Source organism: Manacus candei, unplaced genomic scaffold, assembly GCF_025592945.1.
Source record: "Manacus candei isolate 608988 ecotype Guabito, Panama unplaced genomic scaffold, ASM2559294v1 h1tg000084l, whole genome shotgun sequence".
Lineage (NCBI taxonomy): Eukaryota > Metazoa > Chordata > Aves > Passeriformes > Pipridae > Manacus > Manacus candei.
The window spans coordinates 3,276,009-3,288,453 of record NW_026138132.1 but is presented as its reverse complement, the minus strand read 5'-3'; the positions used below and the strand labels follow the sequence as shown (position 1 = coordinate 3,288,453).

The 12,445-nt window shown below is 46.5% G+C and overlaps 2 protein-coding genes across 3 annotated transcripts in view; one reads left to right on the top strand and one right to left on the bottom strand.

Annotated features, from left to right (window-relative positions):
• The window catches only part of LRRTM4 (leucine rich repeat transmembrane neuronal 4), a 198,117-nt gene extending 194,453 nt beyond the window's left edge, over positions 1-3,664 (top strand). For both annotated transcript variants that reach the window (XM_051811852.1, XM_051811851.1), the window contains one exon: positions 3,224-3,664. In XM_051811852.1, the coding sequence (XP_051667812.1) occupies positions 3,224-3,445 (222 nt within the window). In that variant the 3' untranslated portion in view covers positions 3,446-3,664. The remainder of the gene's footprint in view (positions 1-3,223) is intronic.
• Positions 1-12,445, bottom strand: part of LOC127482007 (coiled-coil domain-containing protein 81-like) — a 237,585-nt gene that overhangs the window by 25,831 nt on the left and 199,309 nt on the right. The window lies entirely within an intron of this gene.

Sequence of the window (12,445 nt, the reverse complement as noted above, 5' to 3'; positions counted from 1 at the left end):
ACGTCCTCAAGTGCCACATCCTCCCATCTGTTAAATCCCTTCAGCAGTGGTGACTCCACCACTTGAGGACACGATCCCAAGGACTGGATTTATTTAATGACCTGTTTGGATTTCTTCCTGCTTTTTTTTTTTGGTCTCTTGGAGGCCACAGCAGCTGAAAGGCCCCAGCTCAGGTCACGGTTTTGTTGGTTTAGTCCCGGCACAAACAGCCCTCACCTCAAAGAGCTCCAAGGATGAGCAGGGGCAGGACTGAAGCTTCTCATTTTCCACCTCATAAAATGACTTGGCCAAGGTCACATCTGAATTCCTCAGGCATTAGTTCCATAGCAAGAGAAGTTACTTCAGAACCCGGAACTAAAATACTTATAAACTTAATTCTCGACAACTTGGATAGTTTTAAATATGTTTTGTTGATCTCTGAATCAGCAAAAATACCACAGTAGGAGGTTTGTTTAGAGGGAACAGTGTCTTTAGTGTTATCCACCCTTTTTCCTGGCTGAGTGCTGCTACAACTGTCCCCACACCTGCAGCAGTTCCAACAGTGCCCTGAAAAAGCTTTTTAAATTCCCCTTAGTGGAATCTCGGCCCCAAAAGAGGGAGAGGAAGAGCAGTACAAGGGCTGGTCCTGAGAACCCGTTGCTGGGCTTCATTATCCTGGAAATGCTTTCTCCAATTAACCTGCAGCTGCCTGAGGCACTTATTGCATTGCACTTTTTACCCTGATGAAGAACATCCACCTTCCCTCCATCCACCTAAATGAAAACAAGGCGTGGAGTCCAGAAAATCACTGAAAAAGGTCTGAGAACCGTGTTTGTCCACTAGTTAGGGATGGTTTTGAGCTGCTGGTCCCTCTGGCTCCTGTTTGGGGTTTGCAGCCAGGCCTCAGGTGGTTAATGAGCTGTGTGTTATTGCTGCAGAGCAGGGACCTCCATCTCCACAACACAAACAGTCCTTGGCTTTTATGGAATCATAAAGAGCTGCCTTAAAAGCTGAGGACAAACTCCAGCCCTGAGAGGAGCTGGCACAGGTATTGCTGCAGCCAAGGGGAGATTGAGGCTTTTGTCCCATCCAATTCTCCCCAGCAGCTTCTCTTCTGCATCCTCACCATTCAGCTGTCGTGGAAAATGAGGTTTGCAGCTGAATTCCAGCTCGGGGAAGAATTTTGGGATCTCTCCAGGGTTCTGCAGGTCCCAGACTGCTGAGGGGATCCACGTGTGGGAGAAACCCCGACCCTGCAAAACTTCACAAATGCTCTTAATCCCTTTGCTTTTTCCATGCCCTTTGGAATGAGGTGCTCCATGCAACGAAAATCTGTGAGAAATTAGCTCTGTAGTCTTCACTTAAAGTTCAGCCCGGAAAATAAAAAGGCATTTGTTCCAAGATTGGATTATGTGTAGGATTTTTCCAGCTATAATGAGCTCAGGTTTTGTGGCAGCGTTAGAATAAACTCTCCTGCAATGTGTGTGTGGTTTTTTTTCCCCTAAGAGCATAATTCTTTCTACTTGATCAGCTCATCTCTTGCAGATGACAAAATTATCTGCAAAGATCTGTATCTGTTGTTGTGCCATAAATCATATTTAGTTGTAGGATTAACATTTGCAAGCGTGGAATATTTATGGAAAAAAAGAAAGAAGGTTTGGGGCTGGCAGTTCCTGAGGATTTACATAAAGAAGAGATTCAGGATAGATCTGGCAGTGGTTTGAAGTACATTTGTCCAAGGTGTGGGGCTGCTCTGCTCTGGCAGCATCAGTTGAGCTGCTTTGATAGTGTTTATCTTGGTGAGGTTGGAAGATAAAGAACCTGGAAATGATGACCTTGGGCAAGCAGCTTTGTCAGGGAAGGAATAAAGAGAGTTCCAGCTGTGCTGCAAGCCGGGTTTGCCAGTCCTTTGACATGCTCAGGCTGCTCTGAGCTCCCTGGAAATGCTCAGTCCCCTTCCAGGCACTGGAAGAAGGGCCAGGTTTTGGAAGCTGCTGGGAACACAAACCTTTTGGTTTGCTCTGCAGAGCTGGGCTGTCCCAAAGAGGCAGAATTCAGCCCCCAGGAGCACCCTGAACCTCTGCCCACCAACAGCCACCAAAAGGGAGAGCAGCTCCCTCTGCCCCAGGGGCAGCACTGCCAGCTGTGAGGTCCATCCACACGTGGGGACCCAGAGCACAGGTCATGGCACCATGGAATGGTTTGGCTTGGAAAGAACCCTAAAGCTCAGCTCATTCCACCCCTGCCACGGGCAGGGACACCTCCCACCAGACCAGGTTGGTCCAACCTGGCCTTGGACACTTCCAGGGATCCAGGGGCAGCCACAGCTTCTCTGGGAATCCTATCCCAGCCCCTCACTATCCTCACAGGGAGGAATTTCTTCCCAATATCCCATCTAACCCTCTGGCAGTGGGAAGCCATTCCCTATGTCCTGTCCCTCCATCCCTTGTCCCAAGTCCCTCTCCAGCTCTTGGAGCCCCTTTGGGCTCTGGAAGGGGCTCCAAGGCCTCTGTGGATCCCTCTCTTCTCCAGGCTGAACATTCCCAGCTCTCCCAGCCTGGCAGTGCAACCAGCCCTGCTCCAGAGGGCTCTGCCTGTGCTGCAGGGAACTGCAGCTTTTTCTTTTCAGCTTGACTTTCCTTGCCTTTGGAACACACCAAACATCACTGGGGGGTGGTGCCAGGGAAGGGGGGACACAGAGAGAAGCTTGTTTGACTTGTTTGACCTCATCACTCTCTTCAACTACCTGAAGGGAGGTTATAACCAGGCTGGGGTTGGTCTCTTCTCCCAGGCAACCAACAATAGGACAAGGGGACATGGGCTCAAGCTCTGCCAGGGGAGGTTTAGGTTAGATGTTAGGAAGAAATTCTTTACAGAGAGGGTTATCAGGCATTGGAATGGCCTACCCAGAGAGGTGGTGGATTCACCATCCCTGGAGGTTTTTAAAAAGAGATTGGACGTGGCCCTTAGTGCCATGATATATAGTAATTGGAGTTGGATCAGGGGTTGGACTTGATGATCTCGGAGGTCTTTTCCAACCCAACCTATTCTATGATTCTATGATTTGTAATTTATTTCTGTCCCTCCTGAGAAGCCTCAGAGGTTTATGTGGCTGAGGGTTGTGGGGATAATGAGGTGTTGTGGGGATAAACACGTGGGGATAAACACATGGGGATAAAAACTGCTGGGCAGCCCCTGCCCCCAAACCCTCCTGACCCCTCCCTGCTGTGCTCTGCTCCCGCAGGTCCCTCACCACATGAAGACTTTACCCTACTACAGCTACGAGCAGCCCGTCCTGGGCTACTGCCAGGCCCACAAGCCCCTGCACGTGAACAAGGGCTACGACCCCATGGGCCGGGAGCCGGCGGAGAGCTCGAGCCTGGACCTGAGCCGGGAGCACAACTTCATCGCCACCATCGCGCGCTCGGCCGCCCCAGCCATCTACATCGAGAGGATACCAAACTAACCCCCCCGGGGGCACCTCGGGGGGCACCTGCCCTCGGGGGGCACCTGCCAGCTGGGCCACCGGGCCAGGGGACACCCTCCGAGCCACCGTCCCAGCTCCAGAACCTTCCAGCCCGGCGCCAGGGGAAGGGCGGGAGAGAGCGCGGACTCCGGCGCGGCCGAGGAACTTCAGGATTTTCTCCCCCCCCCTTTTTGCTTTAAAACTTTCCAACGAGTTTTTCCTCAGAGTGTAAATATTAAAGGAAAAAAAAAAAAAAAAAGAGAGAGAGAGAAATTGTCGAGTTCTTATTAAAAAAAAAAAAAAAGGAGGACAACAAAAAAAAAACAAACAAAAATCCACAACAGATAGATTTCACTCTAGCGACATAAAAGGGATGGATTAAGAGTTTTGTTTGTATATTTGATTTTTCTACGTTGCACGGTTCCAGGGAAGGAGAACCACAGGTAAAAATAAAGGGGCTGGGGAGGGCAAGGCTCTGGGGGGGGGGTTCAGCCATGTTTCCTTCTTAAGTGTTTATTACAAAGATTGGTTTAATATTTTTGTTCCTTTTAAACAGACAGAAGAGAACTATATATTTTTTTTCTTTTCTTTTTTTTTTTTTTTCATTTTTGGGGGTCGATTTTTTTGGTTGGTTTATGGGTGTTGGTTTTTTTTATTTTTAGCTGTCAAGAGTTAATCTTTCAAACTTGAGACGTGGGCATTAAAGCTTATGTTGAACCAAAAGGACATTGACAATTGATGCAGCAGAAACCAAGAATTTTGGGTGCATGTACATTTAAGACACCGGCTGTACACTAGGGAGGGGCTTTTGATTTTTTACTCTCTTCATTGTGCTTCATTGTTGACACTATAATTACTTTTTGGGGGCTCTAAAAAAAAAATAAGGGGAAACATTGCAATGGATTTACAGCCCAGTGGGGCTGGTTAAGCAAAATTCATGGACGTTTGGGAACCAAAATGGAAGTTGATGTGCTGGAAATGGATCCGAAGGAAAACCTTTTAAAGCAAGAGCATTTAGTGAAACTCAATTTCTAAAACACAGGAGAATGTGTAACATTGTTTTTTTTGGTTTGGTTTTTTTTTTCATTTTTTGTTGGTTTTTTTTTTTAATTAATTATTATGATCAGTTAGTTTTTGTGTAGTTTTTATCAATAAAATGACGGCGACGACAACAACAACAACGACAATAACAAAAAAGTGGTGGAAAAAAATAAACATATTATTTTGTGGTTGGGACACCACAGCCAAGCTCCTGTTTGAATGGTTTTTGGGGGTGTGACAGGGTGACTGCACGGAGGGGGAGGACTCTGTCCTGTCCCACCTCCAGCCCCTCGGAGAAGGAGCTCAGGGAATTATTCTGAGCTTTGGAGAAGCTCAATTTCTGTGCCTTGTCCAAAAAAAAGCTCAAGAGGTTGTTTTGGGCCTGGGGGTGGGGAAGAGAAGGAAACCACCTTATTTTGTTATTTTTACTAAAAGTCTTTTTGTTTCTTTCTCAGAAAGCCCCTTTTTCAGGTGACAACCCTGAGCTGAAGCTAAACCAGTTCAGGGGCTGAGTTTGGTTCTGGAGGGTGAATAATTCACCCAGGGGGTTCAGGCCATGATGCATTTCATGATTATTTCAAATATTTCTCTTGGATGTTCTATGAAAAATACACTTGGCCACAAGGTGATGAATTCCAGTGAGCACTGAGGCTTGGGGAATACCTAAAAAATGATATTTTGTTCTGTTTTTTTTTCCTTAAAAAAAAGTTTTAATAAAAAAAAATCCTTTTTCGTTTAAAAAAAATCAATTTTCCTTAAAAAACCCTTTTCCCTTAAAAAAATCCCTTTTTCCTTTAAAAAATCTCTTTTACCTTAAAGAAAACTCTTTTCCTTAAAGAAACCTGTTCCTTAAAAAAACCCTCTTTTTCCTTAAAGAAAACCCTTTTCCTTAAAGAAACCTTTTCCTTAAAAAAAAACCAACCTTTTTCCTTAAAAAAACCCCTTTTCTTTAAAAAATCCCTTTTTATGTAACAAGAACCATTTTTCCTTTAAAAAAATCCCTTTCCTTTAAAAAAATTCTTTTTCCTTAACAAGAACCCTTTTCCCTTAAAAAAATCCCTGTTTCCTTAAAAAAACCCTTTTCTTTAAAAAAATCCCTTTTTCTGTAAAAACAATCCTTTTTCCTTAAAAAACCCCTTTTTCTTTAAAAAAAACCCCTTTTTCCTTATAAAAAAACCCTTTTTCTTAAAAAAAAACCTTTTCCTTAAAAAAACCCGTTTCCTAAAATAATCTTTCTCCTTAAAAAAAAACTTTTTCCTTAAATAAACTTTTTTTCCTTAAAAACCCCACCCTTTTTTCTGTAAAAAAGCTGTTATCTCTTAAAAAAACCACTTTTTCCTTAAAAAGAACCCTTTTTCTTAAAAAAAACCCTTTTCCTTAAAAGAACTCTTTTTCCTTAAAAAAAAAACCTTTTCCTTAAAAAAAAAGAACACTTTTTTTTTTTTAGAAAAACCCTTTGCCTTAAAAAACCCCTTTTTCCTTAAAAAAAAATTTTCCTTAAAAAAAGGAATGCTTTTTCCTTAAAAAAAACCATTTTTTACTTAAAAAAACCTCTTTTCCTTAAAAAAAATCGTTTTTTCCTGAAGAAAACTCCTTTTTCTTGCTGAGAAAGCAAAGAGCTGTTTATTTTTTACTTCCATTTATAATCTCCTTTAATCCAACTTTTCCCCCCAGCCTGGGCAAAGCACCTTCGTGGTTCTGCGAGGGAAGGCAAAGTTGAACAAACTGCCCTTTTTCTTTCCCTTATTTCAAAATACCTGAATCTGAGCCTCCATCTGGAGGATGTTTGGGGCTACCCCGGGATTTTCCTTGGCAATTAGTGGGAATTGTGCTGCCTGAGGAGAACAGACCCATCCCCTGGGGGGAATTCGTGTTTTCTGCCTCAAATGTTTCTGAATTTCTCGTATTTCTCCCCTGCTGCCTGTTTGGGCAAAAACCCTCTGCCTTTTCCTTGCCTTCTTGACAATTAAGGAGCTAAAGCTCCAAGGATGTGTCCAAGTTTTACCTTCTTTAAGGTCCCGAGGAGCCAAATATTCCTGTCCTGGATTGCTCTGGATCGAAGCAGGAGCCACTGGAGCGTGTTGGGAGCTAATGGCATCAAAGCAAAGGGCTGCTCTGGGATTCAACCAAATTGAAACTCCAGCTCTCCAGGCTGCAATTAAAGCCAAGGAAATCTGATATAAAACTTGCTCTTGGACCCTGGTGCAAAAAGCCAAGACTCGTGTTGGTCTCCAGTCTCTCGGGACGAGTTTTACGCTCGGGTTTTGTTTGGTTTTGAAGTGTGGGTTTGTGGACTCCAATGATTAAGTTACAATTTCAGCTTCCAAGTCTGTCCAGCCTCTCCCCAGGGCAGGTCTGGCTGCTCCTCTTCTCTCAGTTCTTGGGGGGGAAGCGGCTGCTCTGAAAAGAAAGGAGGAGCAACTCTCCAGAGCTCCAGGTAAGACCCGAAACCGCAAATTTTGGCAGCGTCTCCACGGATTCCCCTCCCAGCAAAGAGCAGGTGGGGTGCTGGGGAAGGCACCTCAGCCCTGAGGGTTGGCTTGGGGTGAAACTTGGTGGCCACTGCTCAGTGCTGCTGTCCCAAAGCCCCCAGAGAAGCTCCTGACCTTCAAAGCAGAGCTGTGCCCTTTGTGCTCGGCAGGAAAACAACGACTGACGGCACCAAACAGCAGGGGCTGGATGACATTGGGCCAAACTGTGAGCTGCCTGTCCCCCTCCAACTCCCAATTATCTTGCACATGTCAGTGGGACACTGGAATTACCTGTCCTGGGGGGCTGGGGGTGGGATCTGCAAGCAAGAGCCTCCCCAGGCCATTCCTGCTCGGAGTTATTTCCAAGGCCGGCGACGTTTCGCTCTGAGGTTTAAAAACCTTCCTTGGGATAAACTGCCCTTTTCCATAACGAACTGAAAGTGTTCTGAAGATTGAGAAACGCAATTTCATCTCCACTCCCCACTGGAAAAAAAAAAAACACAAGTCCCTGAAGGAATTTGGCACGTTTTATGTGGCAAATCTACTGCTTTCATAGATATTTTCGAGCTGCATGGAGATTTAAGGGTCTAATGTGCTGTGCATAGAAAGTTATTCATTTTTAGGGGTTTTTGGCAGTTGGGCTCCTTTAAATGTCACCAGTCACTTTTTTAGAGCTGTCTGAAGCAAAGGGGGGTGGGTAGGGCTGTAAGTCCATCAAGCTGGAAGGTTGCTTTAAATTAAGAGAAATAAATTCCTTGTGTGATATTAATGTCTTCATCAGAACAGGGAGAGCAGCAAGGAAGGCTCTGACTGACTTGGAGTTTGGGCTTGTTAGAGAGCAGGGATTCAAATCTTTCCTTGCTCCCCCAAAAATGGGGAAAAGCAGATTTCAGGGATTGCCCAGTGCCCTGAAAGAGCAAGAAACATCCTTCCTGATCCCCACAGAGCCTGGAAATGAGGTTTGATTCTCTTCATTTTAGCAAGGGCAGGTATCCTTGGGAAATAAGAACAAACCAGCCCTTCTGGGTGACCCAGAGAAGCTGTGGCTGCTCCAACCCTGGAAGTGTCCAAGGCCAGGTTGGAGCAACCTGACCTATGGGAAGGTGTCCCTGCCCAGGGCAGGGGGTTGGAAATGGATCTTCCAGGTCCCTTCCAACCCAAACCAGTCTGGGATTCTCTGGTTAAAAATGCACCAGTCTGATTCCATCCTGGGAAAAGAGTTTCACTGAAGATCTTCACAGGTCAATCAGGAAACCCAAACCCACGGCTGATCTGGGTCCTAAGTGGGTTCAAGGTGCCAAATATCCCTTCCTTTGTTCCTATGTAGTTGTTCCAGTGGCACTGACTGCCCATCACTGGTGCCCTGGGCTGGGATTTGGACAATATGTGGGCAGGTTACAGTGAACTGGGCTACAGGAGAGGATGAGCTGGGTCATTCCTGGAACCAGGGCATCCATTCCACCCCTGCCACGGCTCTGCTGAGCCACAGCCTGGGCTGGCAAAAATCAAACTCCACTGCAGGCAGGGGATCCAGGATTGCCCCCCAGAGCAGCTCCTGGGCTTCCTCAGCACTTCCAGGCTCTCCAGGGAACTGCAGATGGGTGGGAACATCATCTGCTGCCTTTGGAGGCACCAGGAGCTTCAGTGGCTTCAAGATCCATCACTCCAGGCAATCATTTGGGAGAGGAGAAGCTTTGGGGTGACCTAATTGTCGCCTTCCAGGACCTGAAGGGGCTGACAAGAAAGATGGAGAGAGTCTGTTTTCCAAGGGCCTGGAGGGACAGGACAAGGGGAAATGGCTTCCACTGCCAGAGGGCAGGGTTAGGTGGGATATTGGGAAGGATTTCTCCCCTTTGAGGGTGGGGAGGAGCTGGGATGGAATTCCCAGAGAAGCTGTGGCTGCCCCTGGATCCCTGGAAGTGTCCAAGGCCAGGTTGGAGCAACCTGGGCTAGAGGAAGGTGTCCCTGCCCATGGCAGGGGGTGGAATGAAATGAGCTTTAAGGTCTTTTCCAACCCAGGCCATTCCAGGATTCTGGGAATTTTTCAGGTGACTTTAACAACTAACCAAGCAACAGACCCAGAATTTCATGTTTATCTTGGTTGTAGGATTGAACTACAGGTAAGACAAGTTTTCTAAATAGCTACAAAGAAGCTGCCAAACTCCTTCATGCTTCTTTTAGTAATTTTTTTTTTTTTCTCTAGGAATTATCCAAAATGGGGCAGGAAAGGAAGAGGGTCATTCCAAACCCAGTAGCAGCTGAAACGTTGTGCATCTGCAGGGCAGGTTTGAGTAACTCTGGAGTTCCTGAGGTGAGATGCAGGTGATCAGCTGCCCCCCCAGGCAGGGAATAGATCCCATTCCTGTGGCATTCCCGAGGATACCATGGACAAGGCGGCTGGACTTGTCCTTGGAGGAGCTTTGGGGCAGCTCCTGGCAGGATCTGCTGCCTCGCCTGTGGGGAGTCAGCTCTGCCTCTGCTGCTGCTTTACTGGATGACCTTGGGAATCCACTTGGGAATCCCCTTGGGAATCCACTTGGGAATACCCTTTGGAACACCATTTTTAATTCTTTCCTGTGCTCTTTCCAGGCCCAATCCTGCACCTTAAGCCCAGCACTTTGCCCCTTGGGCTCAGCGATAACTTTTGGTTGGAGTGAGACAGAAATAAAGTCAAACAAGGCCTCTGCGTCCCCCCCCTCCTTCCCTGGCACCCCCCAGTGATAGTTGGTGTACTAAAAAGGCAAGGCAAATCAAGTTGAGAAGGCAAAAACTCCAGTAGCTCGTGACTTTCAATCAGTGCTTGGACTCCCCAGGGCTCTGAAGGGCTCTCGTTTGCTAAAAGGGTGTGCTCAGAACAGCAGGAACCAGGGGATCTTGAGAGGCTGATGAAGGAGGGAAAAGAAAGCATTTTCCACCAAAATCCTCCTGGGATTTAGAGTTGAAAGAGAGGGCAGGTTAACATATCCAGTGATGTCAGTGTTCTGCTGGCAGAAAAAAATATATGTCTCCATAACTTAGAGCAAAATCCATCCTATCCTCAAATCATAGAGTGGCCTGGGTTGGAAGATCCCTTTGAAACTCCTGGTGTTGGGCAAAGGGAGGAACATTTTCAGCTGTAGCTGATGGCAATGCAAGTTGTAATTTATACACAGTCTCCTCAAACACTGTGGTATTTGCAATGTATTTATATCACATTACCTAAGATAAATGGTTGGCAAACATTCATAAAGTATTTATTGGACATGCCCCTGTTTGTTCAATGATTTATAAATCAATGCTGGAAAATGTGAAGTGGTGACAGAGTTTCCAGATAAATTCGTGGCAAAATATTTGCTGTGTGTCAATAATTCTGCTATTAATTAGTTCAGGCTTTATCTGCAAGTGCCTTGGGGAGGATTTACAGTTCCCTTTCCCACCAGCCCAGCTCTCAAGGGGTGCTCAGGCCTTGGCCAGACCTGGTTGTTCCCATCTGTGGTTCATCCAGAGCTGAGTCTGTCCCTGCTTTGTGCACCTTCACTGAGGGCTCGTTGTGGCACAGCTTGGAACAGCAGGAGAACCCTGAGGGTCTCCATGAGCTCTCCCTGCAGCTGGAGTCCTGGAGTCACTCAGTCCTGGAGTCAGTCAGTCCTGGAGTCATGGAGTCATTCAGTCCTGGAGTTACTCAGTCCTGGAGTCAGTCCTGGAGTCACTCAGTCCTGGAGTCATACAATGGCTTGACTTGGAAGGGACCTTTAAGATCTTCTCATTCCACCCCCTTCCATGGGCAGGGACACCTTCCACTAGCCCAGGTTGCTCCAAGCTCTGTCCAGTCTGTCCTTGGGCACTTCCAGAGATGGAGCAGCCACAGCTTCTCGGGGAATTCCATCCCAGTCTCTCCCCACCCTCCCAGGGAAGAATTCCTTCCCAACATCCCATCCAACCCTGCCCCCTGGCAGTTGGAAGCCATTCCCCTTGTCCTGTCCCTCCATCCCTTGTAAAACAGTCTCTCTCCATCTTTCTTGTTGGCTCCTTTCAGGTACTGGAAGGAATTAGGTCAGCTCAAACCTCTCTTCTCCAGGCTGGACAATCCCAATTCTCCCAGCCTTTTCTCCCAGCAGAGGTGCCTCATGCCCTGATCATCCTGGTGGCTCCTCTGGACTCACTCCAGCAGCTCCATGACTCAGAAGAGCTGAAAACACCAGGGGTGAACCCTCAAAGTTGCTGTAACAGAGGTGCTGGGCCTTCTGAAAAACAGGGAGGGTTTTAAGCCTGTCCTGGGCTTTCTGGAACACCTCAAAGGTCTCAGAAAATGTTCTGAGATTATTAGAACAGAATTATTAATCCAGATTATTGGAAACTGGATTATTAATACAGGTCTGAAAGGAAGTTTAAAGTCACTTGTTGCCTCAGCAGAGGATTAAAAAGAGACAGCTCAAATTTGCAGCAGCTGGAAGGGGAGACACAGCTGAGGGAGGGCTGGGCTGGGCTTAGTGCTTAAATCCTTCACCTGAAGCTCCTCCCGAGCTCCTTGGTCTGCTTGGGGGTCACCACGTTCTCCTTCACCTCCTCTGGGGGCCTTTGGAGCAGCAAATCCCAACCTTGAACCTCCTCCCACGCACAGCAAAGCACCCAAACCAAGGAACTCTTCAAAGGAGCCAAAATAAGAGGTGTTAATGTTGAAAGGAACCAAATTGCCCCTGTTGGGATGCAAATGAGTGCTGGTTTATATTTATCCATGCAAATAAGTTTTGAAGCAGTGCTTGAAATCCATTCAGGTCCAGTGGATCAGCGTGGGGCTCTTTGTGCTCCAGCTCCTCCAGGCTGAAAGTGGGGTTGGCTTTGGAACTGCACAAATGACAATAATGTTTGTTAATAGAGTGTTTGCAAAGTGTTCACCCCTCTGCTAATGGGCTGGATGTTATAAATCAAAACCAGGTTTATAAATCAAACAGCTTTCTTAAGGTGTAAGGAGGTATTTAAGTGTGGATTTAGCTTTTATTTGATGGATGACCCCTCTGAGGTGGTAGAAACATTTTAACATGTGTTAATGCACCAGTGAAGAGGGATAAATTGAATAAAATACATCCACTGCTCTCAAGAAGAGGACTCTGCAGGACATAAATACACACCTGGGCACTCACTCCAGGACATTTTGGTTGGTGGCAGTTAATTGATATGTTTTATTCCCATTTAATCAAGTTTTTGGTGAATGATTCCATCACACTGAAATGGCTCTGAGTGAGGGCATCTTGTGCAGCCCTGATTTGCTTTAGGGCATTATCAGGTGGGATCTGTGTAGCCTTGTTTTGTTTGTGGGAATTTTCTGGTGGGATTTGTGAGGCCCTGGTTTACCTTTGGGAATTTTCAGGTAGGATTTGTGTAGCCCTGCTTTACTCCAGGAAACTTTCAGGTAGGATTTGTGTAGCTCTGATTTGTTGGGGGGAAATTTCAGGGAGAATTTTGTGTGGTTCTGTTTTGTTTGGTGAAATTTCCAGGTAGGGTTTGTTTG